At 46.3% G+C, this 25,328-nt stretch overlaps 1 protein-coding gene across 1 annotated transcript; it reads right to left on the bottom strand.

Moving 5' to 3' along the window:
* Positions 1–1,120: 1,120 nt before the first annotated feature.
* Positions 1,121–2,071, bottom strand: gsx2 (GS homeobox 2; the record flags this gene model as incomplete). The annotated part of the gene is made up of 2 exons (XM_084444192.1): positions 1,121–1,461; positions 1,693–2,071. 2 exons carry the CDS (start codon positions 2,069–2,071, stop codon positions 1,121–1,123), a joined length of 720 nt encoding a protein of 239 aa, XP_084300318.1.
* Between the last annotated feature and the right edge of the window lie 23,257 nt (positions 2,072–25,328).

Here is a 25,328-nt window from a genome sequence, read left to right as displayed (position 1 = left end):
TTTGCATAGCCTGCATGCAGAGAACTAGAGTAAAGTCTCTTAAGTTTAGACAATTAGATCAAAAGTATGTATATAAGATGTTGACGGTGTTTTCATTGCAGTGTATATTGATTTTATGTAGCCTAATACACTGTCATTCAGGACTGTCCTTTGTGATGAAGAAGTCAGGCTTGCCTGTATGCGGTAGGCTATTATACATTATAACAGCCTACAGTATTGGCCAGACTTTAGGCCATTAATTCGGCCTATAGGCTATATAATGACCATGCTGACCCGAGCTAACACACTTCCACTAGGCAGTTAGCACACTTCCATTAGTCAGCTAGCACACTTCCACTAGGCATGCTAGGACACTTCCACAAGGCATCTAGCACATTTCTACTAGGCAAAGGTCTGCCATCTATGGTGTCAACAACGGATGATGTCATGGTTTTTATGAATTGTTATGGTTTTTATGAATGGCTATGTTTGCCTGCACTGCTCTCTTTCTCTGCAGGCATAATAGACTGCGATCTCAGGTACCATGAGTTGGTAGAAATGTTGAAGAAACTAACCACATGAAATAATAAAACCCAGATAGGCTACATACAATTCACGTTTTTATTAAAATAAATACAAATATACATATTTAACATAACAACACTATGCACATTCACATTCACGTGAAGGAATGTCAGTTATCCAACATATTTTAACATTTCAGGCCGTCATCTAAGACTGACAGTCTAGATAACTGTGACACTGCACAGGTATGATCCAAGCACAAGGGGGGCACATCAAACATTGTATGACAACTACTGAAGATGCTCTGTTTGACATTGGCTTGATAGAACCCTGTAACGGATTAAACATCACGATTAAATAGGCCTACGTGTTTTTCAGATATGACAGATTACAACATCTAGGCTATATGTTCCCGAAGGTCAACGTGAAATTAAGTACAAATAGGCCCACATATTTGAAAACAGGGAGAACCTGTCATATTCCCAATACTCTTTTCAGGCCTGTAGCCTATGGACCTGAGGTCGTCTGAGGTTACGGATGCCACATTGAAACCAAATAGAGTATAAGTAAGAGTAAGTGCCAGCAGTGGAATGAAAGTCTGTAGTGTCTGATGCCTTCAGATGGGTGATATCTCTTTCTCCTCTAATGCGGAAGCAGGCGATAGGGATTCCTCGTCCTCTGACCTTGGGTAATCTGTGTGACCGGTTGCGCACTTGCAGCCGCTGTGCGCACTTCTCTGCGTGCCCTTGCCCTCCTTCTTGTGTTTCACCCTCCGGTTCTGGAACCAGATCTTCACCTGCTTCTCCGAGAGGTTCAGATATGTGGCGATTTCAATTCTTCTGAGTCGAGAAAGATACATGTTGGAAGAAAACTCCCTCTCCAATTCCAATAGTTGTGTACTGGTGAAAGCCGTGCGCATCCTCTTACCATTCTGTATGTGACTGCTCTCAGAGGTGCCTATTGGGGACAGGACAATGATTTAGTCAAACATCGTAGTTGTAGTCGAAATTACAAGCGCTGCACGGAATGTCATGCAAATTGGGTTCTCTGTTGCTGTGCGTAATTACTTTCGGTACACCGTCTGGCAGCATGATAAGTATGCAGAATAAGTGCCGTGTGCAATTCTACCTAAGAGCGCAATACGTCAGGTTATCGCAGAAACAATTTGTAGAAAACATTCACTTTTACCTAGGGTGAGACAGTGGTACCTCCTCGGATCTGTGACGCTGTAGGTGGGCGTGCAGACAGGTGCGTGTCCCGGGTGCGCCAGTGCCGATGAATGCTGGTGCGCTATTCTCTGACAATACTGTGCCTCCGCACCCGGGAACTGAGTCTTCAGCATCGGAATGCCGCTGCGAGGAGAGTGGATGTGGGACGTGACGCACAGAGGGCAGACGCAGAAAGTTCCGCTCTTCCTGGAGGGGCAGAGCGGCGCGGTGACAGTCATGATGCTGGGCGAGTGTATACTGATGGGCACAAGGAAGTCTTGTCCGGGATGCTCGTGAATAGGCGCAGGACGCACCGTATCCTTGATTATCAAAGAGTCTACGTAAAAGGACCTCGACATGGCTGCACAACGATAAGCGCTCTGTTATATGGCTCCTTGCACAAGATGTTGATCGTTCCTCATCTGAAGACCTCGGGATCTCGGAAGGTGCTTATGTTTGATGCTTAAACAAAAGGGACCCCGGAGAGGGCTGGCCCTAACGTCACCCACGTGCGCTCCAGGCTTGAAGGGTTTCAGAACTGCAAGTGACCCACACCACGTGATGCCCCAGAGAATTCCCAATCGCAATCTACCCCCGCTCTCCCCCCTCTAAATTGCATTGAAAATGTATTGTCAATGCCAACTCTCAGAACATCTTAGGTCCATGCAACCATTACAAAATATGTGAAAAATAACACTGCTTCATATTTTACAAACAGTTTCTTTATTATGAAAAGCCAAACGAGATAATGCAAATGTCCACACTGATGCTATAGGCTAGATATATTTTATGTATGAATGATCAATTCTAAGTATTTTGAAGATATTACATGTAGGCATGTGCTTTTTTGGCAGCAGTAAAATAAAGAAAACCACTTTTTAGTCCATGTTTTAGGCTAGTATTCAATTGCCTCCAAATAAAGCATATTAGACTATTTGCAAGTTGGATGAACAAGGATATGAATAAGGATATTTAGGACATGAATGCCTAAATGGTGACCAGAGAAGGTGCTAACAGTGAGAGAAACAACATAGAAACTCAGTGAATTCTGTCCTGAAATAGCAGAATTAGTTGCTTTGTCGTATCTGGCTTTGTCATATCTGGCTTTGTCATATCTGAATAATAAATTACTGCCTGTATCCAACTCTTGTTTGGTAGTTGTACTCAAGGATCTCAATTAATTAGCAAATTGTGCATGAATGAATAAACCATGAATGCTTTATTGCCCAAGTAGTTAAGCCTATGTTGAAAGTAGGCTATAGGTTTAAATCTTCTTGTGTTTGTGAAAGTCAAGATATTTGTAGAAACGCGACTTAAGCCGCAAACAGTGCATGTGACTTAAGACTTTAATTTAATTGCTGTGTAATCATACCCTGCGTCCGTTTGGGAAAGATTTCAAGGTCTATCAATAAACAAAAAAAATGAATTGCTGCCGAGTCTTGTGGCTATTTGAGAGTGATTAGGATTCAATTAGAAAGTGTTTATTATGGCCAGTTTCTGCCGGGTAAACAGGCAGCTATTTCAGAAATGCGTTAATCCCTCATCTTGTGACAATAATTAGCGAGTTTGATCTCCTGGCGGGTCACCGTTGGGTTTAGTTCCTACTTTCATCTGCTAAGTAACGCCTCAGAGTACAGACAGCGCGAGGAGGCGAGCGGCGCGCGCTGTTGGAAGGGTTTAATGGGGCGAGCATTTCAGGTGCAAACATCCAACAACATATTATTTTATTGTTTGTGTATAAATGAAATCTGGATCTGGAATCTATCAAATATCAAGAACACTTAATTACAGTGCACTTTCATTGTTAATTAGAATTGGAAGAACTAGCCAATAACTTACAACTATATTAGCTGAATTCTTATTAATCTAATTAATGAGTCATTGCGTATAGGTGGCCTTTGTTCATGTTAATTCAATTGATATCTTTAAATAAATAAGAGTATGACTTTAAACTTGGAGAAATGAGAGAAAAACCCAACACGTCTGTTACGCATTTGTAATTGCATTAATAAAGTGTACACAGCGTATGACAGGAGCGGAGCACTGGGCGGCTATGGTACAGAGAACCATTTCAAACAAGAGAGACAGACAGAGAGAGAGATAGGGAGAGTGTTGGAGAGAGAGAGAGAGAGAGAGAGAGAGAGAGAGAGAGAGAGGATCAACCAGGCGGAATGATGTGTGGCGCGGGCCCTCATCACACTATCCATAGCTCCGATATTATCTTTCCATAATTCTGCACGATAAAATTTCATTGTCTATTAAGTAATCCCACAAATGAGACCCTTTATGAGTCTATAATGAGGTCTAATTGCCTCGACTAGTGGAGCCACGTGGAGGGGTTTAAGAGGCATTACGCAGTCGGTAGAGCACAGACTGTTACCTAGCCATTACTTTCATAATTCAAGGAGAAAATTAGTCCTTTTAAGGGAAAAATCCTTTGATTCTTTTAATTCTGCTCGGGGTGACAGGAGGACTACAGCTTTCTTCACTTTGGTTAAGAAGCGCGTGCAACAACGAGACCTTAAAAAATAACCTTTTAAAACACATTTGAAAGGAATTTCAGAAATCTATACAGCTCTCATGCAGGGCTTCACACAGATGACTTCCCTTTCCCATGTTGTGTGTAAACTACAGGCCTATCATATCATCAGCCACTCTGCTCAGCCCTATTCAAACGGGGATGATGAGGCGATTAATCATGTATCCATTCAATATAATGAGTGTTATTAATCGTAGATTTATGCCCCCAGTGATATGTTTTTCGTCTCAGTGGGTAAATAATTATTAGGTTTAAAGCTCTTTTAATTGTTTTTGTTTGGCTGATTGTGCATGTGTGTGTGTATGCTCGCTTGGTGCGTGAGTATGAGAAAGAGTGTAGGCCCATGCGAGCGCACAGGCTCCCTGAGCAACAAAAACATACAAACTTGTTAAAGCGCAGTGCTGAAGCAGCCCCCTCTCATTCAGAACCCATCCCATGCCATATTAGACCGTGAAGAAGTCCATTAATGTTTTGTTGAACAAGCGTCATTAACTTGTTTCAACGCCTTTTTACAAAAGTTGTATTGTTGCTCGGCCGGCTTGCCCATCTTTGCCAATACAGTGGATGATTTCTCCTTTTATTAGTAACCAGGCAACAGATCCTGAATACCAAAATTCTAAAGAAACACTATGGTCCTCAATATCGTCCTCAATGGCGATGGGAAAATGAACAATGATCCTGTGGACAACATAATGCCACGCAGTGACTTTTCATCAACAATTATCTCGTTGATGTGAATAGCAGCTGCAGTGGCCACTCTCCATCTCCAAAAGGAGGGAGAGAAAGAGCCAGAGTGAAAGGGGTCCTGCAGGAGTTGGGGTCCCACCAAATGGGAAATCTAATTTATATCTCAATGAATGATTAGATTTCTATGCTAAAATGAATGTGAAATAATTGCACGTGTAAAATAGCGTGACACTAAAGTGCACCAGGCACTAAAACACTAAAGTGCACCAGATGATCTGTTTACGCATGCGCCAAATAGCCTACCCTGTACTACAGTGAGTTATTATGGACCCATTGCTAGTTCAGGATATTTCTTTGCATGGATGTGTTGTCTAATTTATCATACCCCCTGGTTGGATGATGGCGGTTGGGTTAGTTAAAGAGCTGTCAAACTTGAGAGAGCCACCCAAACGATGCTTTGCCCATTGGTCCTACAGTATGTGCCAATTAATTTAGCCGTATGAACAATATAAGCACTTTCACCATGAATGTGAATAGGAAACTCAATTCTAGACAATCCTCTTCTGTGAAATAGAAAAGGAAAGTGACACCCACAACACCGGGAGAGCCTCGTGAACAAAGCCAATCCGCCTCTATTGTCGGCTAGAGATGCGCTAGGCGCGCGCTAATTAAGGAGAGGTCCCCCCCTTCTCACGGAGCTGCTCAGCCTAGACACTCCAGACTGAAGTGTGTCCGTCCGGCAAAGAGTCTGCGTGTCTACACTCAGCACACACAAACACAGGGCTACTGTGTTTGTCTACAATTTGGTACCCATGCTCAATTAACGAGGCTAGAAAACGAGACAAACACCAAGCAATGATGATGTTGACTCTCACGACGATTTTAGTTTGCAGTGTGTTTTTATCAAAGCCTCCCATTAGGGGCCTGCTTGTCTCCTCCGCCTTATCCGTTTTTTCCCCCAAAAGACTAAGCAGATGCCATTATAGGGCCAACATGATCGAGCAACAGAAAACAGGCTTGTCCTTATTCCAATCTCATCTTGCTTGAGTTGTCAAAAAGTATTGAAAATCCATCCTCATTTTAATAGGAAGATATTTCTGAGGTTGTTTTGAGATTCATCTCTGGCCTGGTTTCATCTTTGGTCTGGCCTCAATTCCTTTGCTCCTGTTGTTGAAGCTGAGTCTCATTGCTCGGTCCTACTGGTGGCTCTGGTCAACAAGATACTGTCCCTTTTAATGGTGGTATTTTACCCAAAAAATATTAGTAATACTATGAAGGCCATCTGTAGACCCTCAGCATGGGTTCATTGATGGTCAGAAGGTGAATAACAGAGGAAGATGCATTTAATATATAACCACACACCCAAATTGATGTTTCTATTAAGCTTACAAACATAAATCAAATCGTATGTCCATTCATTCGCTTGCATAGGTCACACACTCCCATTCCAGAGGAATTCCTATTGATAAATAGGTGTGATATTAGGAGCTTCTCCCCAGGTAAGAGGATTCTACCAGCTGTTTGGTACCTTGCTGTAAGCTGGTCCTCACCCCTGCTTTAGTTCAACAGTCATTAATTTGAACTAGGAAGTGTATCACTGAGTGAGTGACAGGGCTCTCTCTCTGGCCAGCCATCCTACCCAGCTCTCCCCCAACATAAAGAGGAGATATTGTAACCGTTTTCTCCCCCCCTGAAAGGGGAAATCCCTGCGACTGAGCTTGTTTGCTGAAGCGGAAGCAGGCTGGAATGTGTGCTAGGCCGTGTCTTTTGTCACCAGTCTGTGAATAGACATGGGCTGCAATCTCTCTGCTCCCAGTTTAATGGATGAGGGCAATGGCAATCTCTCTCTGGTTTTGCCGGCCCTGGAGAAGCAAGCCAACGATTAACACCCCCCCCCCCACACACACACACACACACACACACACACACACACACCTCCCACATCCTCTTATTCCACTATTCAATATCTACACCTGCCATCTTCCCTGTCAGACATGGGGCTGGCGGTGACAGAGGTGAGGCCTATAGCCCTGGACTGGAGGGCATCTTCAATGGATGCTCTCAGTGAGGGACCATTAGATCAGGACTAGGCTGGGAAACCAAGCCAATCAACTTTTACCTGATAGTTCGTCACACCCCACCTGTCACCCTGGACTTGTGACTTGTCATTTCTTGTCGTTTCTTGTTTGTGTCCCCCTCTCGAGTCCCTCTCTGGTTCCCCTCTAGGCCCCCTCTGGTCCCTAGTTTCCCCCATAGTCCATAGTCCCTGTCTGGTCCCTCTGTAGTCTCCTTCTAGTCCTAAATTCCCCCTCCAGTTACTCTCTGGTTCTCCTGTGTTCCCCCTCAAGTCCCTAGTTCCGTTCTGGTTCTCCTGTGTTCCCCCTCAAGTCCCTAGTTCCTCTCTGGTTCCCCTGTGTTCCCGCTTAAGTCCCTAGTTCCTCTCTGGTTCCCCCTTGATCCCCCTCCAGGCCCTTGTTCCCACTCCAGTCCATAATACCACCTCTAGTCCCTAGTTCCGATAGCTTCTCTCTAGTTCCCCTGTGCTTGAGACATCCCTGACCTGATGTTGATGAGTGTTCTCTCTGCTTTTGTGTCACCTGTTGGTGTGTCTGTGTTTTCTGTTGGCGTCTCTGTTTGTTTTTCCTGTTGGTGTCTCTGTGTTTGTGTTTCCTGTTGGTGTCTCTGTGTTTGTGTTTCCTGTTGGTGTCTCTGTGTTTGTGTTTCCTGTTGGTGTGTCTGTGTTTGTGTTTCCTGTTGGTGTCTCTGTTTGTGTCTCCTGTTGGTGTCTCTGTGTTTGTTTCCTGTTGGTCTCTCTGTTTGTGTCTCCTGTTGGTGTCTCTGTGTTTGTGTTTCCTGTTGGTGTCTCTGTGTTTCCTTTTGGTGTCTCTCTGTTTGTGTTTCCTGTTGGTGTCTCTGTGTTTGTCTTTCCTGTTGGTGTCTCTGTGTTTGTGTTTCCTGTTTTGTTTGACTCATTTAAACCTTCCCTCGCTGCCCTTGTGTCTGTGAGTTTATTAGTTTCCCCTGTTCCTAGGTGTGATTAGTCCCCACCTGCCCCTCGTTTCCTCGTTAGTCCTCCCTGTGTGTGTTTATATACCCACTGGTTTCCTTTGTCCATTGTCTTTTTTGTGTTCCAGTTTCTCCGTTTTTGGATTATCATTTTGTGTTTTGGACTTTCCTCATACTCTTGCCCGGGACTATCGTCCAACCCCTGCTTCTATACGCACCGTTCATGGCAAAGTTCTCATCTCAGGGGGCTCATTTCTATTACAAAAAATATAAGCTCAAATGATAGATGTATCACAATGAGCCTTAAATAGAAGAGGCCAACATTCAGGACCTTCCAGCCTCTCTGTTTGAAGAGTGGAATGGATATTTGCCCCTGAGTTCCATTACTGGACCTGTGTTCACTTAGACAGCAGAGCTCTCCAACCAGTCCGAACTGTGAGACATTAAGCAAATTCACTCAACAGCCTTTGATGATAAGGAAGTTGATTTTTTTCTAAAAAAGTACTCCAAAGTATACCCCAAAATACCACAAAGTACCCTAAAACACCCCAAAGTACCACAAAATACCCCAAGGTGCCCCAAAATACCACAAAGTGCCTGTAAGTACACCACAAAGTACCCCACAATACCCTATAGTACACCAAAATACCACAAAGTGCCCCATAATACCCCCAAAATGCCCCAAAGTATACCCCAAAATACCCTAAAGTACCACAAAATACCACAAAGTGCCACAAAATACCCTAAAGTACCCCAAAATACCCCAAATTGCCTTGGAATATACCATAAAGTACCCCAAAATACCCTGAAGTGCCCCATAATATCACAAAGTGCCCCAAAGTATATCCCAAAATACCACAAAGTACCCCAAAATACCCCAAAGTGCCTGGAAATATACCACAAAGTACCCCAAAATACCCCACAATACCACAAAGTACAACAAAATACCCTACAGTACCCCATAATACCCCAAGGTACACCAAAATACCCCCAAAGTGCCCCAAGTATACCCTCAAATACCACAAAGTACCACAAAGTACTTTGGGGTATACTTTGGGGTACTTGGTGGTACTTTGTGGTTCTTTGTGGTACTTTGGGGGTATTTTAGGGTATACTTGAGGGCACTTTGGGGCATGGTGGGGCACTTTGGGGTACTTTGGGGTATATTTCCAGGCACTTTGTGGTATTTTAAGGTATTTTGGGCTATACTTTGGGGCACTTTGGGGTATTTCGGGGTACTTTGGGGTATTTTGTGGTACTTTGTGGTATTTTGGGGGTATACATTGGGTCACTTTGGGGTATTATGGGTCACATTGGGGTATTCTGGTGTACTATAGGGTATTTGGGGTACTTTGTGGTGTATTTCCAGGCACTTTGGGGTATTTTATGGTACTTTGGGGTATTTTGGGGTATACTTTGGGGCTCTTTGGGGTATTAGGGGCACTTTGGGGTATTCCGTGGTACTTTGGGGTATTTCTGGGGCACCTTGGGGTATTTTGGGGTATACTTTGTGATTCTCCGCTCACAGGCCAGTGCGGAGATGTAGTCCCGCCACCTGGTCCTGGGTCTACCCAGCGGCCTCCTCCCAGCCGGACATGCCTGGAACACCTCCCAAGGGAGGTGCCCAGGAGGCATCCTCACTAGATGCCCGAACCACCTCAACTGGCTCCTTTCGACGCAAAGGAGCAGCGGCTCTACTCCGAGTCTCTCCCGGATGACTGAACTTCTCACCCGATCTCTCAGGGAGACCCCAGCCACCCTCCGGAGAAAACTCATTTCGGCCGCTTGTATCCGTGATTCATGATTGTAATGAGTCATGTTGTGTTAATTTTCATCATTGCCAGTTAGTCTCCTGTAGGAGTCTGCAGCATGGGGAGCTCAGAGTGGGCCACACACCTGCTCCTTGAAGACCCCTTGCTGCTTTGGATGGCCAGGCACACACCTCTTCATGGAGACAGTGTCGGCACTTTCCCAGCCATTATCCATAGTATTCCTTTAATGTGATGCTGAGCTAGATGTGCTGAGGAGGGCAGAGTTCTCCTTAGGGAGGGAGGTGGGATGTGGAGGGTTCAGCCGTCAAGATCCAGCCCCACACTGGGCCGATGCTCTTACTGCTCTTATTTGGACAATGATGAGCGGACCGGTTTTGTTTAGTGTCTCTGTCGTCTGCAAAGCTGTTGGCATTCTACTGTTCATTTGTATTCATTTCTCAGTACTGCTAGCACAAGCAGGTCAGGATAGCTGAGATCTTCCTCATGTTGAACCCAATGATGAGACTCATTTCTATTCCATCCATAGAGGCCTTGTGAAGACCCAATAGCAGGCTTAGGCCAGCCCCACACATTATGATTGCACTTATATCAGTACATTTCTATACACACACAAAACTGTGACACAAACTGTGACATATCTGACCCAAAAATCTATTTATAATCAATACCTTGGAGATCACAGTAGTATTAGTTGGGGCTAAGCTGTGATTTAGCCAGTCGGGTCCTGTACAGTAGCTGTGAGGTTCTCAGGCGCTAAGGGATTTATCCTGGACGTCATCAGGTCTTGCTACATGCTGTCGAAGCCTTCTGAGGTGTTCTGATAGGGTTCCATCATGGGTTTGAGAACCGCATGCTCTCATATGGTCCCATGGGTTTGAGTCCTGCATGCTCTCATATGGTCCCATGGGTTTGAGTCCTGACATGCTCTCATATGGTCCCATGGGTTTGAGTCCTGCATGCTCTCATATGGTCCCATGGGTTTGAGTCCTGCATGCTCTCATATGGTCCCATGGGTTTGAGTCCTGCATGCTCTCATATGGTCCCATGGGTTTGAGTCCTGCATGCTCTCATATGGTCCCATGGGTTTGAGTCCTGCATGCTCTCATATGGTCCCATGGGTTTGAGTCCTGCATGCTCTCATATGGTCCCATGGGTGTGGAGCCTTGTGAGACCATCCTGATCTCATGAGCTCAATGCTGCATTCACATGCTCCTCAGATGGTCCAATTTCCCGAGTTGTGAAGTCATTCTTCCGACTTCGGTGTGATCATGAGCTTTTAAGTCGTAATATGGTAACAACATGGATGCTACAAAGAAGATAATGTATTTTATTGCCCAGGGCGTTTAAACAACTTACTCTACGTGGACAGCAACTAACGGTTACAACCTAATACCATATAACTTACCTTACAAAATACATGTGAGCCAAAAATAAACAGTTTATTGCCACCACAACTAAACATTTGACCTACTTTTGTTTGCTACTTCCTGCCTATGACATCACAAGTCAAAAAGTCGTGTACCAACATTTTTGCAGACTTGCCGACTTGTTGTTCCGACTTAAGAAGGCATTCATGTGAATTTTCCCAGTCGGGAGCTAATTTTTCAGACTTTTACGACACCACATGAATGCAGCATCACATTAATTTTCTCTCCACAGATCAGTCTGGACTTCCCCCTATCTCAAAAGATTATTCTCTGATTACATTGTGACCAGGCCAATCAGGGAGTGTGTTCTGACTGCTGTTCTGCCCCCCAGGAAATTAGCTCTCTAGCGCCCCCGTTTGGTTTGATCAGGGCAATAATGCAGCGTTAGCCTCAGTTTATGTGTGTTGATGTGCCTATAAAGTGGTCTTCTGTCTAGCCTGAAAAGCCAAGCCCTCTGCAATCTTAATTGGCTCATAGTGGCTCTTGTAATCAACTTTTCAAAGTTTTGCCAAGATGGAAATGTAGATATTGGCCCCTAGATTGTGTGTACTGAGGTTCATGCAGATTGGTGGAACTTGCTTGGAGGAGATAGATTTTAAGCGTTTATTTTATTTTATTCAAAATGGCGGAAAATCTTCATAACTGGAAGTTATGGGTTCTTGAGGCAAATTTGTTCTTTGTGAGGAGAGACGGGTGTGCAAAGTTTCATGACTCTATGTCAAACAGGGCATGAGATATGCCTGTTCGAAGTTCGCAATTTCAATTGGTTGCTATAGCGCCTACCTTTGGCCAATCGATGTAAGACTTGTTCCATGGCCTCTGCATGATCCTCTTGTGCAAAGTTTCATAAAAAGCCCAGTGGGTAATAGGGGCTGCCATAGACTTCCGTTCAGAATAATAATACTAGTAATTACAACATGCCTCGCACATTCGTACTTGGCCCACTAATAATAATAAAAAAATGACAAGTATGCACTAGCGGAGTTTCTCAGAGTAAAATATGTTTTCACTGTTCATCCGACAGAATTTGGAAAAAGTTTTTTTTAATGCTGATTGGCTGAAGGAGATAAGCCTGCGGTATACTTGCTGTTTAACAACGCGTACGCATAGACAAATGCATATTTTAATTTCATATTTTAAGCACGTTAATTTCTGAGGACCTGCACAGTCACCTGCAGCCATCGCTCCAAAGAGCGCACAAGACATGTCTTTAAAATTTGTACGCGTAGTTAAAAGAGGTATACTGTGCGCTGAGTCTGTCAAGCCAAGTATTCTCTCCCACAATAATCGTTCGTAAAGGTAAGGGGAAGGCCAGACTGATCTGTGGAGAGAGACAGAATGTGAGCTCGCTAGATCAAGGTGGTCTTATGACGCTAATGGATTTGTGTCCTGCATGCTCTCGTATGGTGCCATGGGTTTGAGTCCTGCATGCTCTCATATGGTGCCATGGGTTTGAGTCCTGCATGCTCTCATATGGTGCCATGGGTTTGAGTCCTGCATGCTCTCGTATGGTGCTATGGGTTTGAGTCCTGCATGCTCTCGTATGGTGCCATGGGTTTGAGTCCTGCATGCTCTTTCTGTGTTTTACTGCTCTCCGTTGAAGCATGTCTCAGTTTAGCTAAGTCATCTCTGAATGCAGTGAGGGATATGGGATAAAGTGAACTGAGGGAAAGTGGATTAGTGTGTTTTAACAGGATACGATTAATTCAGAAAGATTAGGAACATTGATGAGAGAGGCATAATGCCATCCAGATTATGATTTAACCTCCCAGGGTCTTAGGGTCCTGACACACCAAACCCCCCTCCCCAAACAGTACCACAAGGGAGTAGGGGAGTTGTGGTAGTCGTCGGATTGAGGGCATCACAAGGTTTAATGACACAGAAAGTCATGAAGTGTTTTAAGCCCAGCAGAGCTTGTTATACAACAGGGGCCTATTTGTGCAGTAGGTAGATTGGTACATCACATGAACTGGCTGGCCCCCAGCCCCCCTTCCCCCTCTCTGTCTCTCTCTCTCTCTCTCTCTCTCTCTCTCTCTCTCTCTCTCTCTCCCTCAGAGCTCTGCAGCCCCGAGCCAGACAGCTAATCAGGAGGCAGGGAAACTGGGAGGGGTAGGGTAGCTCATCCAAGCCCAGCTTTTTATCAAAGACTCCATCCTTAATTTCAACTTTCTTGAATGAAATAAAGTTGAAAAGTCAAATCCAGAAGAATGAAGAGTTCCATAGGTACTGGAAATTAATGATACAATCCCCTGTAGTTTTAATATTCGGAGCTACATATATTGCTGGTTGCCTCAATGACTCGATAAGAGTATAAACAATGGTATTACAGTAACAGAGTCTTGGACTTTTAGTGCTACAGATTTTGATGAATGGTTTTATTATTGTGTGGTTCTGTTGCGGTATGGACCCAGTGGTGCTAAACTTGAATTGTGATTGTCCCAGTCTCGGTTCAGAAGAGCTCACGCCTGCTGCACGGTCTCAGCAGTGTGCCAGGCAGAGAGATGGAGAGGCCTATCTGGGCTGGCTTAGCCTTGTGTTTGCACTGAGTCACAACTCTGTCTGTATCCTCGTATGGCAGTTTGTGGAGGAGGGGGGGAAGGGGGGGGGCAGAGATTTGTATGCAGACTGCAGGGTCCAGTCCTCTGTCCTCTCACCTGCCTGGAAGCATAGAGCTGTGAAGTGAAGCGTGTTAATGTGGCTGCACGTGCTAGGGCTTTTCTGCACCTGTCAGTGTGTGTTTGTGTGTGTGTGTGTGTGTGTGTGTGTGTGTGCATGTGTGTGTGTGTGTGTGTGTGTGTGCGTGTGTGTGTGTGTGTGTGTGTGTGTGTGTGTGTAATTGAGGAGAGATTAGAGGATCAACATGTACTGGTGTCTAGCTTGTGTCTCTTCCTTTTATGTGTGTGTGTATGTGTGTGTGTTTATGTTTGTGTGTGTGCTGTGCACGTGAGTAGTCTATCTGTGTGTGTGTGTGTGTGTGTGTGTGTGTGTGTGTGTGTGTGTGTGTGTGTGTGCGCGTGTGAGCGTGTGCGCGTGTGTATGTGCATGTGTGTGTGTGCGTATGTGCGCGTGTGCGTGCGATATGGCTGTATTCGTGTGTGCCTGTGTGTGTGTGTGTGTGTGTGTGTGTTGTGCGATGTGTCAGACAGGAGTTCTGCAGATGCCTGTCCGGCTGAGAGCTGAGAGGTCCCTCCCTTTGACAGAGTATCCATTCAGAGTCAATGAGCTGGGTCAAAGCCTGTGCGCCAGGCCGCAGCTCTGCCTAGCACTGGGGCGGTCCGAGGGGTCAGGCCCATTCACATGGCGCTGTCATGCAAATGAACCCACCCACGCTTAAACAACTCTTGGAATTTTTATGTCTACTCCCTGGCCCTTTTTCCCCCTTTTTTCGCCCCTTTTTTTCACTCCCTCTCTCCCTCCCTCTCTCTCTCCCTCTCCAAATCTCTCTCCCCTGTGTTCACAAAGTCATTGACGAGACATTCAGGGCTTTTTAAATTGGCCAGCTTCATTGTGTTTGAAAAAAGAGGGGGGGGGCTAAAGCGAAAGGAGGAGTGGGCCTAAATATACTCCCGTCTGAAAGTAGTTAGATCATGTTCTTTTCATGGTCCGATTAGAATCAAATCGATCCCGCCGCCCCTCTGGCACTCCAAGGTTTTAAGAGGACGGCCCAAAAAAGATACTTGGTGCAAGACGGGGGGGGGGGGGGGGGGGGGGGACTGAACCTGAATGTTAAACACACTCTTAAAAGTCTGGGGCTTTAAGCTTTTCCATACTGCAGAGAGAGGATGTGATCAGAAAACGACTTGTGCTGCTGGCTGTGAGATCCAAGTGAAACATCTCTGCAGCCCAGAGAGGCAATGGAGGCTTTATCTACATTCTGATCGGACGAACAGACGAACACCAGCAGTGGGACTTAAAAGTCTTAATTTGACAAGGGGGGAGGGGGGGGGTTAAGAGCTTCTTCAGAGTAAGTGAGGATATGCTAGAGACTAGAGAGTACTTTATCAGCTGTGTTGGATGAAGAAAGGTACATTCTTCTGTAATGGACAGTGCTTTATGTGCCATTTAGGCTAAACAAGCTACTTTGTGTATAAAGGGTTTTGGACTTGGGCTGGGGGGGGGTTGTTGTTTGAAGGAGGGTACGGGCTGATAGCAGGGTTGTGGTGGTGGGCGTGGGTCTTGGTGAGATGGGAGTGGGGAGGGAGGCATCGCGCTTTGTCCTGAGGACTTCTGAGTGGGCAAAAGGGAGGGGTGGGGGGGGGGGGGGTGAACTTGGTGACTCCATCCCTGTGTGGATCTCTCTCCATCACCTGCTTAGCCTTTCACCACAGAGTCCTAACTCTCATCTTAATGGCTCTGCTCTCTCCAGCTAAGCTCACTACTAACTATTCTCTCAGCTCTGGCTTGATGTCATGGATTTAGATGTGTCCAGTGTCCAGTATGCAAACTGCTGTTTGCTCTGTAACTGTTGTTCTCTCCGTACAGTGAGAGGAGTGTTTGAGTGTGAGAGGGGAGGCGAGTGGGCTAGAACGGTAATCTAAGTTAAAGCCTCTTTGCTGAACAGAACAGTTAAGATAACTTAGTAATTAACCTCTAATGGGTTTTGTTGCGCTCAACTTTATGTTTGTTTGTTTGTTCGTTTACGATTGCGTGTAGGTGCATTTGTGTGTCTGTGTGTCCCTCACCCAGTCTCTCTCTGGCACATATACAGCCCCAGCTCCTCTGTCTCATTCACACTGCCCTCTACCCCCTCTCATTCTCCACCTCCCTCACCTCCTCTCCGCGTCCCATCTCTCTCCATCCCTAACCTCTCAAATTCTCCCCGTCTCTTTTTTAGCCCCAGTGGGCGAACGAGTTGTTTGTGTCCTGGTTCCAGTGTCGCGGGACAACACTCCATGTGATGGAGGAACAGAGGGGTGGAGGGACCACCCTGCAGCTGCCCCACTCCTCCTCCTCTCTTCCCCTCCCTCCTCCTCATCCCATCATCCCCTCCGCTATTCATTCTGCAGCTGCAGTTCTGTGCCCCTCTCTCTCTCTCTCTCTCTCTCTCTCTTTCTCTCTCTCTCACTCTCTTTCGCTCTTTCTCTCTCTTTCGCTCTCTCTCTCTCTTTCGCTCTCTCTCTCTCTCTTTCGCTCTCTCTCTCTCTCTTTCGCTCTCTATCTCTCTCTCTCTTTCGCTCTCTCTCTCGCTCCCTCTCACTCTCTCCACTCTATTTCTCTCTCTCTCTCTCTCTCTCTCTCTCTCTCATTTGTCCCGCTGGACACCAAGATGGATGGAGAAGCTTCTGGAATGGGAGCACAAAAGGCTGAGCCACAAGGTGAGCAGCTGCAGCTGCATGCTGACCGGCGCTGCTGGCTTTTTTTTTTTTTTAGTGCTCGATAGCTCGACCCGGGTGTGTATGTATGTGTTTCGGGGAGGGGGGGGGGGGGGTCTGGATTCTGAACACCGCAGTATGGCAACAGATGCTTTTGTTCGGGCGAAAGTCTGAAAGGGGCCATGGGTGGGGGGTGCTTAGCGGTGTCAGAGCCCAGAGTCATTTTTCTCTCCTTTTTTCTCTCCTCCTCTCTCTCTCTCTTTCTCTCCCTCTCCCTCTCCCCAGCTGTGCCTGCCGCGGAGGCTGAGCCAGGAGGAAATGCGAGGGCAGTAGTGTGATGGAATACGTAAGTGGGGCGCGCGGTTTGGGCCTGTTTCGTGGGCGCCTTCATTAAAGGATCGTTTATCTGGCCTGTGATCCCTTTGTCCGGCTCCCTCTCTGTCGGGCCCGGTGTGTCAGGGGGGTGTAATTGGCCGATTGGCCACGGTCCGCGCATGCTGAGGTGATTTATAAAGCCGTGAATGGAGCTGCCTCCACTCCGGGGCCGGCGCGCTCTCTCTCTCTCTCAGACAGGAGACACGGCGTTCACCAATAACGCTGAATCAACGATGGGGGGAAAACGTGAAAAGGATGAAACATCCCCAAAGCGCTTTGTGCGAGTGTGAAATCAGAGAGACCTGAACAAAGAGGCCTCTGGACTCACTCGCTCTCCCTCTCTCTCTCTCGCTCTCTCTCTCTCACTCTTCTCGTCAGTTTTTTTTCCCACCTTTCTACTCTATTTGACTTTGTTGTTTCACCTCTCTCCATTCTCTTTCTTCGCTGCCCCCCCTCCCTCTTTCTCTCTGTTTTGTCTTTCCATCTCTTCTTCTCTCCCAACCTCTTCTCACCCTTCCCCAACCAGTCTCCAGGGGAGTTCCCAGAAGAAACTATTGCTCTTCTGCTCGTCCTCTTGCCATGCTCGTGGTCCTGGTCCAGTATTTGAGTGTGGATGTGTTGACTTATGGACGTCCTGATCCAGTCATCACCTGCTTCTCACGGCCTGTGTTGAATGTGGATGTGTGCACTACATCTGTGTATAGTGGTGCTGCTGTCTGTGTTGGGGATTGAAATAAAAACATGCATGTCTGATTGTGTTGGTGTGTATGCGTGTGTTTGTGTGTGAGAGAGAGTGTGTTCTGGTGGTATGTGAACCCATGGGGTGCTGAGGTTGGCTCTTAATGACCTCCTAATTAAAGCCGGCCCACCGCTCAATGGGCTGATCGTGTTGTGGAGGTCAGGGGTCATTTACAGGCCTGCTGGTGGCCAGTGGTCCTGCCCCAAGCTAATTACCCTGCAGATGCACAGCCAGCCCCTGCCCCAGCCTAGGCCCCGACCCCGGCCCCAGCCCCGGCCTCCACACCAGCCCCAGCCTCAGCCCCAGCCCCAGCTGCAGCCACATCCCCGGCCCCAGCCCCAGCCCCAGCCCCAGCCCCGGCCCCAGCCTTAGCCCCAACCCCGGCCCCAGCTCTAGCTCCAGCCCCGGCCCCAGCCTCAGCCCCAGTCCCGGCCCCAGCCCCAGCTCCAGCCCCAGCCCCAACCCCGTCCCCAGCTCTAGCTCCAGCCCCAGCCCCAGCCCCAGCCCCAGCCCCAGCCCCAGCCCCAGCCCCAGCCCCAGCCCCAGCCCCAGCCCCAGCCTCAGCCCCAGTCCCGGCCCCAGCTCCAGCTCCAGCCCTAGCCCCAGCCCCAGCCTCAGCCCCAACCCCGGCCCCAGCTCTAGCTCCAGCCCCAGCCCCGGCCCCAGCCCCGGCCCCAGCTCCAGCCCCAGCCCCAGCCCCGGCCCCAGCCTCAGCTCCAGCCCCAACCCCGGCCCCAGCCCCAGCCCCAGCCCCAACCCCAGCCCGAGCCCCAGTGGATGAATATAAGTTTGTCTGAATCCCCAGTCCAGAGCTCCTCCCCTCTCTTGGCTGTCAGGGGGTTGGGGGTGGGAGGGGAGGGGAGCTTTAATGTAGTTGATTGTGCTCCTGTGAAAAAAGGAACAGTTTCTTCTGTGTTAATTTTCAATTTTGTTGCTGCCTGTGTCTCCAGCTTTTGTGTGCAATCCCCCCCTCCCCACCCTAAACGCCAGACCCCCCCTCCTTTCTTCTCACTGCTCTTCTCGTCAGGCCATCTAGATTATGTTGCTAAGGAGATTTTTTTGCTTTTTTCACTGTTTCCCATTGATTTGGTGTTAATGCGTTTAGAATGCCCCTTGGTGTGTGCCGAGCGGGTTTGTAGGGGGGTCTCGCTGAGTGGAGGAATTTCGATCTGAAGCAGGGGGGTGGCAGGAGGGGGGGGGGGGGGGGTTGTGTGGGTTAAAGCCCAAAGAGAAGCACTCAAGTGAGAAATGAAGTGGTTTGCAGACCTCAGGGCCCAACCCCCCCTCTCTCTCCCCTCCACACACACACACACACACACACACACACACACACACACACACACACACACACTCCTTCTCAGGTCTTGTCTGCACTGACAGGCCCCAGGTGCTCTGTCTACCCCCCCCCCCCCCTCCTACTGCAGAATCCAGATCCACACCTCTAACTAGCAGGTGATGCCCTACTACAGTGTTATTGTAGCACTAGTATGGCGCGGTGCCTTATTCTGCCATGCTCTCTAAACGTCTGTGAATATTGAACTGTGTGAACTGGAGTCTGCCGAGGACCCACTGTTACATCTGCTAATGGCATCTTAACATAGTGTGTGATGTCAGGAGAACTTTAAGAAAAGGGTGTGATCTTCTTAATCTTGGTATGTGTCAACGCCTTTCACACACACACACACAATTTAAAATGGTACCAGATCACTTTAACATATAAAACCAAACACAAACACACACACACACACACACACGCACACACACACACGACGAATTGATCATCAGCCTTAACTTAATGAACAATCAGGGATGGCCTCTGACAGGCCTCCCCGTTTCAGTGGCGACAGTGTCCTGAGGCAGCTGTGTGGTTCTTGTCTGGGTGGTGCCTTCTCGATTAATCTATCTGGATCAACATACTGTGAGATCCTGAAACAGTTATTATTATAATCATCGTATTTCACCCCTGCTGCCAGTCTATACACAAAATTTCATAGAGGCACGGATCGTAATATGAGTATATCTATAAGAAGCTTATCTGTACATTTAAAATGTATGTGTGGTGTGTGTGTGTGCGTGTGTGTGTGTGTGTGTGTGCCAGGATACACCCTGACTGTCTGTTAAACACAGCAGGGGGACTGATGGATTGGTCACCATCTCCATGGTATATCCAGGCCGTCTGTGGTACTGTACATGTAGTCTGCGGTAGTCTGCGGTAGTCAGGATGTCAAGCAGATTAAGGATGTAGAATCGTCCTGGAGCTTAACTGGCGGGAAGTCATTCTGGTTCACGTAGAGAGTGAACCTATTCATAGTTTATAATGACTGAGCACTCGGTCTTCACTCACAAAGCTGTATTCACTTCCATGAGGTAAGATGGGTTCAGTCTGGCAACAACAGAAAACACACACAGATTTCTACCAAAGCATGTTGTCCCAGTGACGGGAAAAGCTGCAGGGTTTGAACTTTAATTCAATTCACCTCTGGCTAGAGCATTTCATCTAAATTAGAGGCTTATCATTTTCCGGGAAGAGTAAGCAAATGGTGAAAATATTATTTCATATTTTAAAAGGTTTATTTATTTATTTACTTATTTACTTATTTACTTATTTACTTATTTACTTATTTACTTATTTATTTATTCATGTATGTATTTATGATCTTCATTTAACCAGGCAAAACCATTAAGAACAAATCCTTATTTACAAATAGCAGCCTGGCAAAAGGCAGAGCATGTTTTTTTTGCTTGACAACATGCTGACACATTCCCGATTGAGTCTTTGCCTTGCCTTGCCTTGCCTTGCCTTGCCTTGCCTTGCCTTGCCTTGCCTTGCCTTGCCTTGCCTTGCCTTGCCTTGCCTTGCCTTGCCTTGCCTTGCCTTTTATTTTGGTAATGAGAGTGTTTGTGTTGATCTGAGGAGGGAAGGAAACACAGATACAGGTTACAGTGTTAATAAGGAGACCAACAAGACAAGCGTTAATTATGGTCAGCTCTGTCTGCTCAGTGGTCTGTTTGTGATCCCAGATAAAGACATGCTGAGCCAGGCTCTCGCTCAACTCTTAAACTCCATGACCTTTATGTTTTATGTTGATCATGAGATTTCTGCATGAACTGTGTCTGTGTGTGTGTCTGTGTGTGTGTGTGTTTGTTTGTTTTATATGTTAAAGTGATCAGGTACCATTTTAAATTGCAGCTCTGTAATACCAGGGTAATACCAAGGTAATTCCACGATAATACCATTAGTACTAGTACTAGTACTACTAGTAGTAGTTACCAGGTAATACCATGTTAATATTTACATTATTACGAGGAAATTACTAGCAATTACCAGTCGTTATTTGTAGTATTTACCTGTGTAGTTTTCCTCCAATCCTCTCCTATCATCCTATGTAAGCCCATGATTTGTCACATGGAAACAGAGACAGTAGTTTCTATGTAATAATGTGGAATCAGAGCTGGAAATTTCAACATTGCCTGTTTCTGTTTAATTTTACAGTTATAACCTTACTAACATCACAACTAGCCCCGTGTGTGTTATTGTAACATGGACCCATGAATGGACTTCTCAGTGCACAAATGCAAGCTTTATTGACTCCAGGTCATCAATCATTCATTCATAGTGATGTTTAGACTTAAAGGGATAGTGTGCTATTTTGGATATTTTGCCCTATTTCTGATATATATGTCTAACATCAATCTGAAATATAGAGACCATAATTTCACTAAACACTCAAGTATTGAGCAAAATTGAGATTTTCGTCCAACTCAAATTTCTTTACAACGGAAGTGGCCGGGGCACTTTAATGTGTAGCTTTTTCTGACACGGGAAGCTCATGGTTTAATATTACCTGATCTCAGTATGCCGACCTGATAAATGTAGGCTACTGTACTTGCTAACCAAATGTTGAAACAACAGCTCGTTTGAACCAGAACTATTTCGCCGACCGCACTAGGTCACTATGCGTGATGCACTATAAACTCCTGCTTTGTCGCGTTGTAGAGACGGGCGAGCGGGGGGGGGGGGGGGAGTAATGAGACGAGAGGAAGTCCGCAGTACAAACACAAAACAAGACGAGGAAGGAGTTTACAAGTAGCCTACAGCAGAGCTATTAGTATTGGGACGCCATTTATAACAGCAATGATGCGCATATGTACAGTCCCCAGTTGTGGAAACAAAATGAATGCAACACCGCTACACATCTCACACATTGTCAGACCCAAACCGATTGAATCTTTGGCTTGTTCTGGGGATCCACATAAACACTCTAATCCGTGTGCTTCGTAGGTCAGACTTGCAGGTTTGTGGAGAGCATTTTGCTGAAAATAATTTTACTAGCGGTAACGTGATGTGGAACTCCATAGTGGTTTGATCCAATGGTAGGGTGTTTTGTTTACAAGTTTTATTCCATGTTTGTTTGTTACCAATAAAACGTACCATTTTTCGAACATTACCACTGTTTCCTGAATTTAATAAACAATACACAAAGCTTGTTTTGGGGTGGCCTGGGCTTGTATTCAGCAAGTTATAATGACACAATAATGTTAAGAGTAAGAAGAATGCTTAAAATATTGCCATCAGGATTATCAGTCTGTGTTGTCCAGAGAACAGTTTGGGAAAGGTCACAGCAGGTCACAGCATTGCAAAGGCATCCACAGCCTATTTGAAGCTACATTTTCTCCGGTGAGGAAGGGGTAGGCCTATTTATCCCGAACTACGTAACTTGGAAGAACTCGTCTGTGTCCACGGTTCAGCAGCTGCGCTTTCAGGACCCACACAGTAGGCTACCAATCTGAATTGTGTATGTCCTGTGTATGTCAGGCTCAAATCTGTGGGCAGTGCCATCATATTCAAAATCAAAATCAAGTTCTTCATCATCATAATAATAATAATGATCCATTGTCCACAAATAGCCTACGTTGATTCAGCTCAACAAACATAGAATGTGCTCACCTAGGTAGATTCCTAAATAGCCTTGACTACCCCTCCCCCGAAACCCTCCGTGAGAGTAGTGAAAGTGAGCCTGAAGCAATGCTCATATCCAAGCCTTGCCAAACACCTAAACGGATTGTGATACATTTCACAGGACAGCATACTGAGACTGGTAAGATTACACACTGAGCTTCCTGCTAATTTTTCTTGAGTTTTTCAACACGTATTAACTTGCCCCGGCCACTTCCATTGTAAAGAAATTTGAGTCATCTTCTAGCCAGCTAATTTAACGTTACAGGGATTAGTGGCAGAGTGGCTATCTAAACATTCTAGAGCTCATTTAAATATTTCCCAGCAGGCAGTTGGTGAGATGTTTTTCTCTAAGGGAGGGAATCGTATTACAGTTTGTTCATTTGTAATTCGTTATGTGAAATTAATTGTAATTAATTGTAACTAATTGTTAGACTAGTAGTTCTCACATGCCACATATTCGCTGTTCACCATTACTGACATTTGTGTTCTTTTAGAAGTCTGTACATCAAGCTATGAATGAATGCAGGTTTATTGTTTCCAGGTAGCAAACCATGAGCGCAAGTTGTGATTTGAGGAATATAACCATATAATTAAATAGAAACTTTTTCCAGCTCTAATTCCACATTATTACAGTACATAGAAACTACTATATCTGTTTCCATGTAACAAATCATGTGTTTGGATTGGAATTAGATGTTAGGAGGGGATATTGGGGGTAACTACCAGATAACTACTACTTGTAACTACTGGTAATTGCTGGTAATTTACTCGTAATAATGTAGATATTAACATCGTATTACATGGTAACTACACAGGTCACTACTGTACTACTAGTAACTAATGGTAATTGCCATGGTATTACCTTGTTATTACCCTAGTATTACCATGGTATTACGCTGTTATTACCGAGATGTAATGTAAAGTGGTACCATTATTATCTAAAACTAGAAATGGTGCTCAGAGAGCACAGACTTCCACTCATGAATGCATTTTGTGGCTCTGCGTGCGTGCACATGCGTGTGAGCTGGACATGTTTGGTATTGCTGCATTCATTAGGTCAAGAGCTTTATGTCAGTCCAAACCCTGTGTCTCTGTGACCTTCACATGTGGAGATATGACCTTTTCAATTCCCACAATTGACAATGAATGGGGGGATTTTTTTCGCTCCCCAAGTCCAAAAAATGAATGGAGGTGAATGGTCAGCCATGTTTGGGCAGCAAGCCCACTCCTTGATTTAGCCGAGTTCCCCATAGGTCACATGGGAAACCGTGTGAAAACGTTCACCAGTGTGGACACCTCATGGTCAAAATAGCGGCATACGAACAAAGAGCTACATATCATACGTGTGTTAAATTAGTAGACAAGCACCAACAATACTCCCAGACATGAAGACATCATTTTCAACCGCCACCTGCTTTGCACCTCCTCTGTCACACACACACACACACACACGCACACACACGCACACACATACACACAGTGGACCGGTAGCTGTACAACAAGCAGCTGATCTGTGAGGGACAGGGAGAGTAGGGGTGCCATCATCCGTCATGTCTTCATACGTTTGATCCCTTAGGCCGAGAGCTTTTACCGCTGCAGGAGAAAAAAACTGCAAAACTGAGCTAATGTGTGTCTTTGTGCTCCGTGGGAGGGGAGAGCCTTTCTTCTCTCCAAGTACAAATCGCAAGACTGTGGCTGCATTCTCCTAGGACAGAGGGAGGCAATGGCGGAGAGAAAGATCTCAATCAGACATTGATCTGAACCAAACTAATCCCCTATTGGTGCCAACGTGACCCTAAACAATCGGCTTAGAGCAGCTCAGTTAAACTGGACACGGTTTTCTATGTAGACACCCCCTCCCTGCCCACCCACAGACATGAGTAGAGGGGAATGAAGACTCATACATTCATAACACTTTCATTAGTGTGTGTGTGTGTGTGTGTGTGTGTGTGTGTGTGTGTGTGTGTGTGTGTGTGTGTGTGTGTGTGTGTGTGTGTATGTTGGGGGCAGGGGGGGTGTCTGATGCCCTCACACAGAGGTACAGCTCTGCAGACAGGAGAGAGCTGTGGGCATAGAGGGATGAGGCCTGTGGTGATGAGGCATTGTGGGATAGGCCTGAGGAGATGAGATCTAGGGGTTGAGGCCTGGGGGGAATGAGGTCTGGACGGCTGAGGGGATGAGGCCTAGAGGGATGACGCCTGGAGGGGATGAGGTCCGAAGGGATGAGGCCTGAGGGGATGAAGTTTAGGGGGATGAGGTCTAGAGGGATGAGGTCTGGAGGGATGAGGCTTGGGGGGGTGAGGTCTAGAGGGATGAGGCCTGAGGGGATGAGGTCTAGAGGGATGAGGCTTGAGGGGATGAGGCAGTTCTCAGCCTGGTGGGATGAATCTGTGCTCTACCTCTCCTCTCACTATTTCATTGAAATAACAGCATCCAATGGAAGCAATGCATTCCCAGTTACACAGATCCTCTATGATTTCATACATCTGAAGAAAACGATTTCACCTCTGGTCAGTGAGCGGTCAGTGATGAGTCGTAAAGACCCACACAATATTGTTTCAAAATCCTCTCAGGAGCTAGGAGTGAAACATTATTCTACTTGTGTGTCTTGGCGTTCATCGACATCCCCTCTGTAACAGCTCATCCCCTTTGACACACCTCATCTGTTCTGCCTCCGATTAGCGAACCCGGGGTCAGGAAAAACCCTGAGAGAGTTGAAGCTGAAGCTCTGAGTGTTTCCATCATGCCTACTGTAAGTTGCGCATGAATACAAGATCATTGGTTGAGTTTCTGCGCACT

This window comes from Borostomias antarcticus (genome assembly GCF_949987555.1).
Source record: "Borostomias antarcticus genome assembly, chromosome: 10".
NCBI classification, from domain to species: Eukaryota; Metazoa; Chordata; class Actinopteri; order Stomiiformes; family Stomiidae; genus Borostomias; species Borostomias antarcticus.
This window is presented reverse-complemented; position numbering and strand designations above follow the sequence as displayed.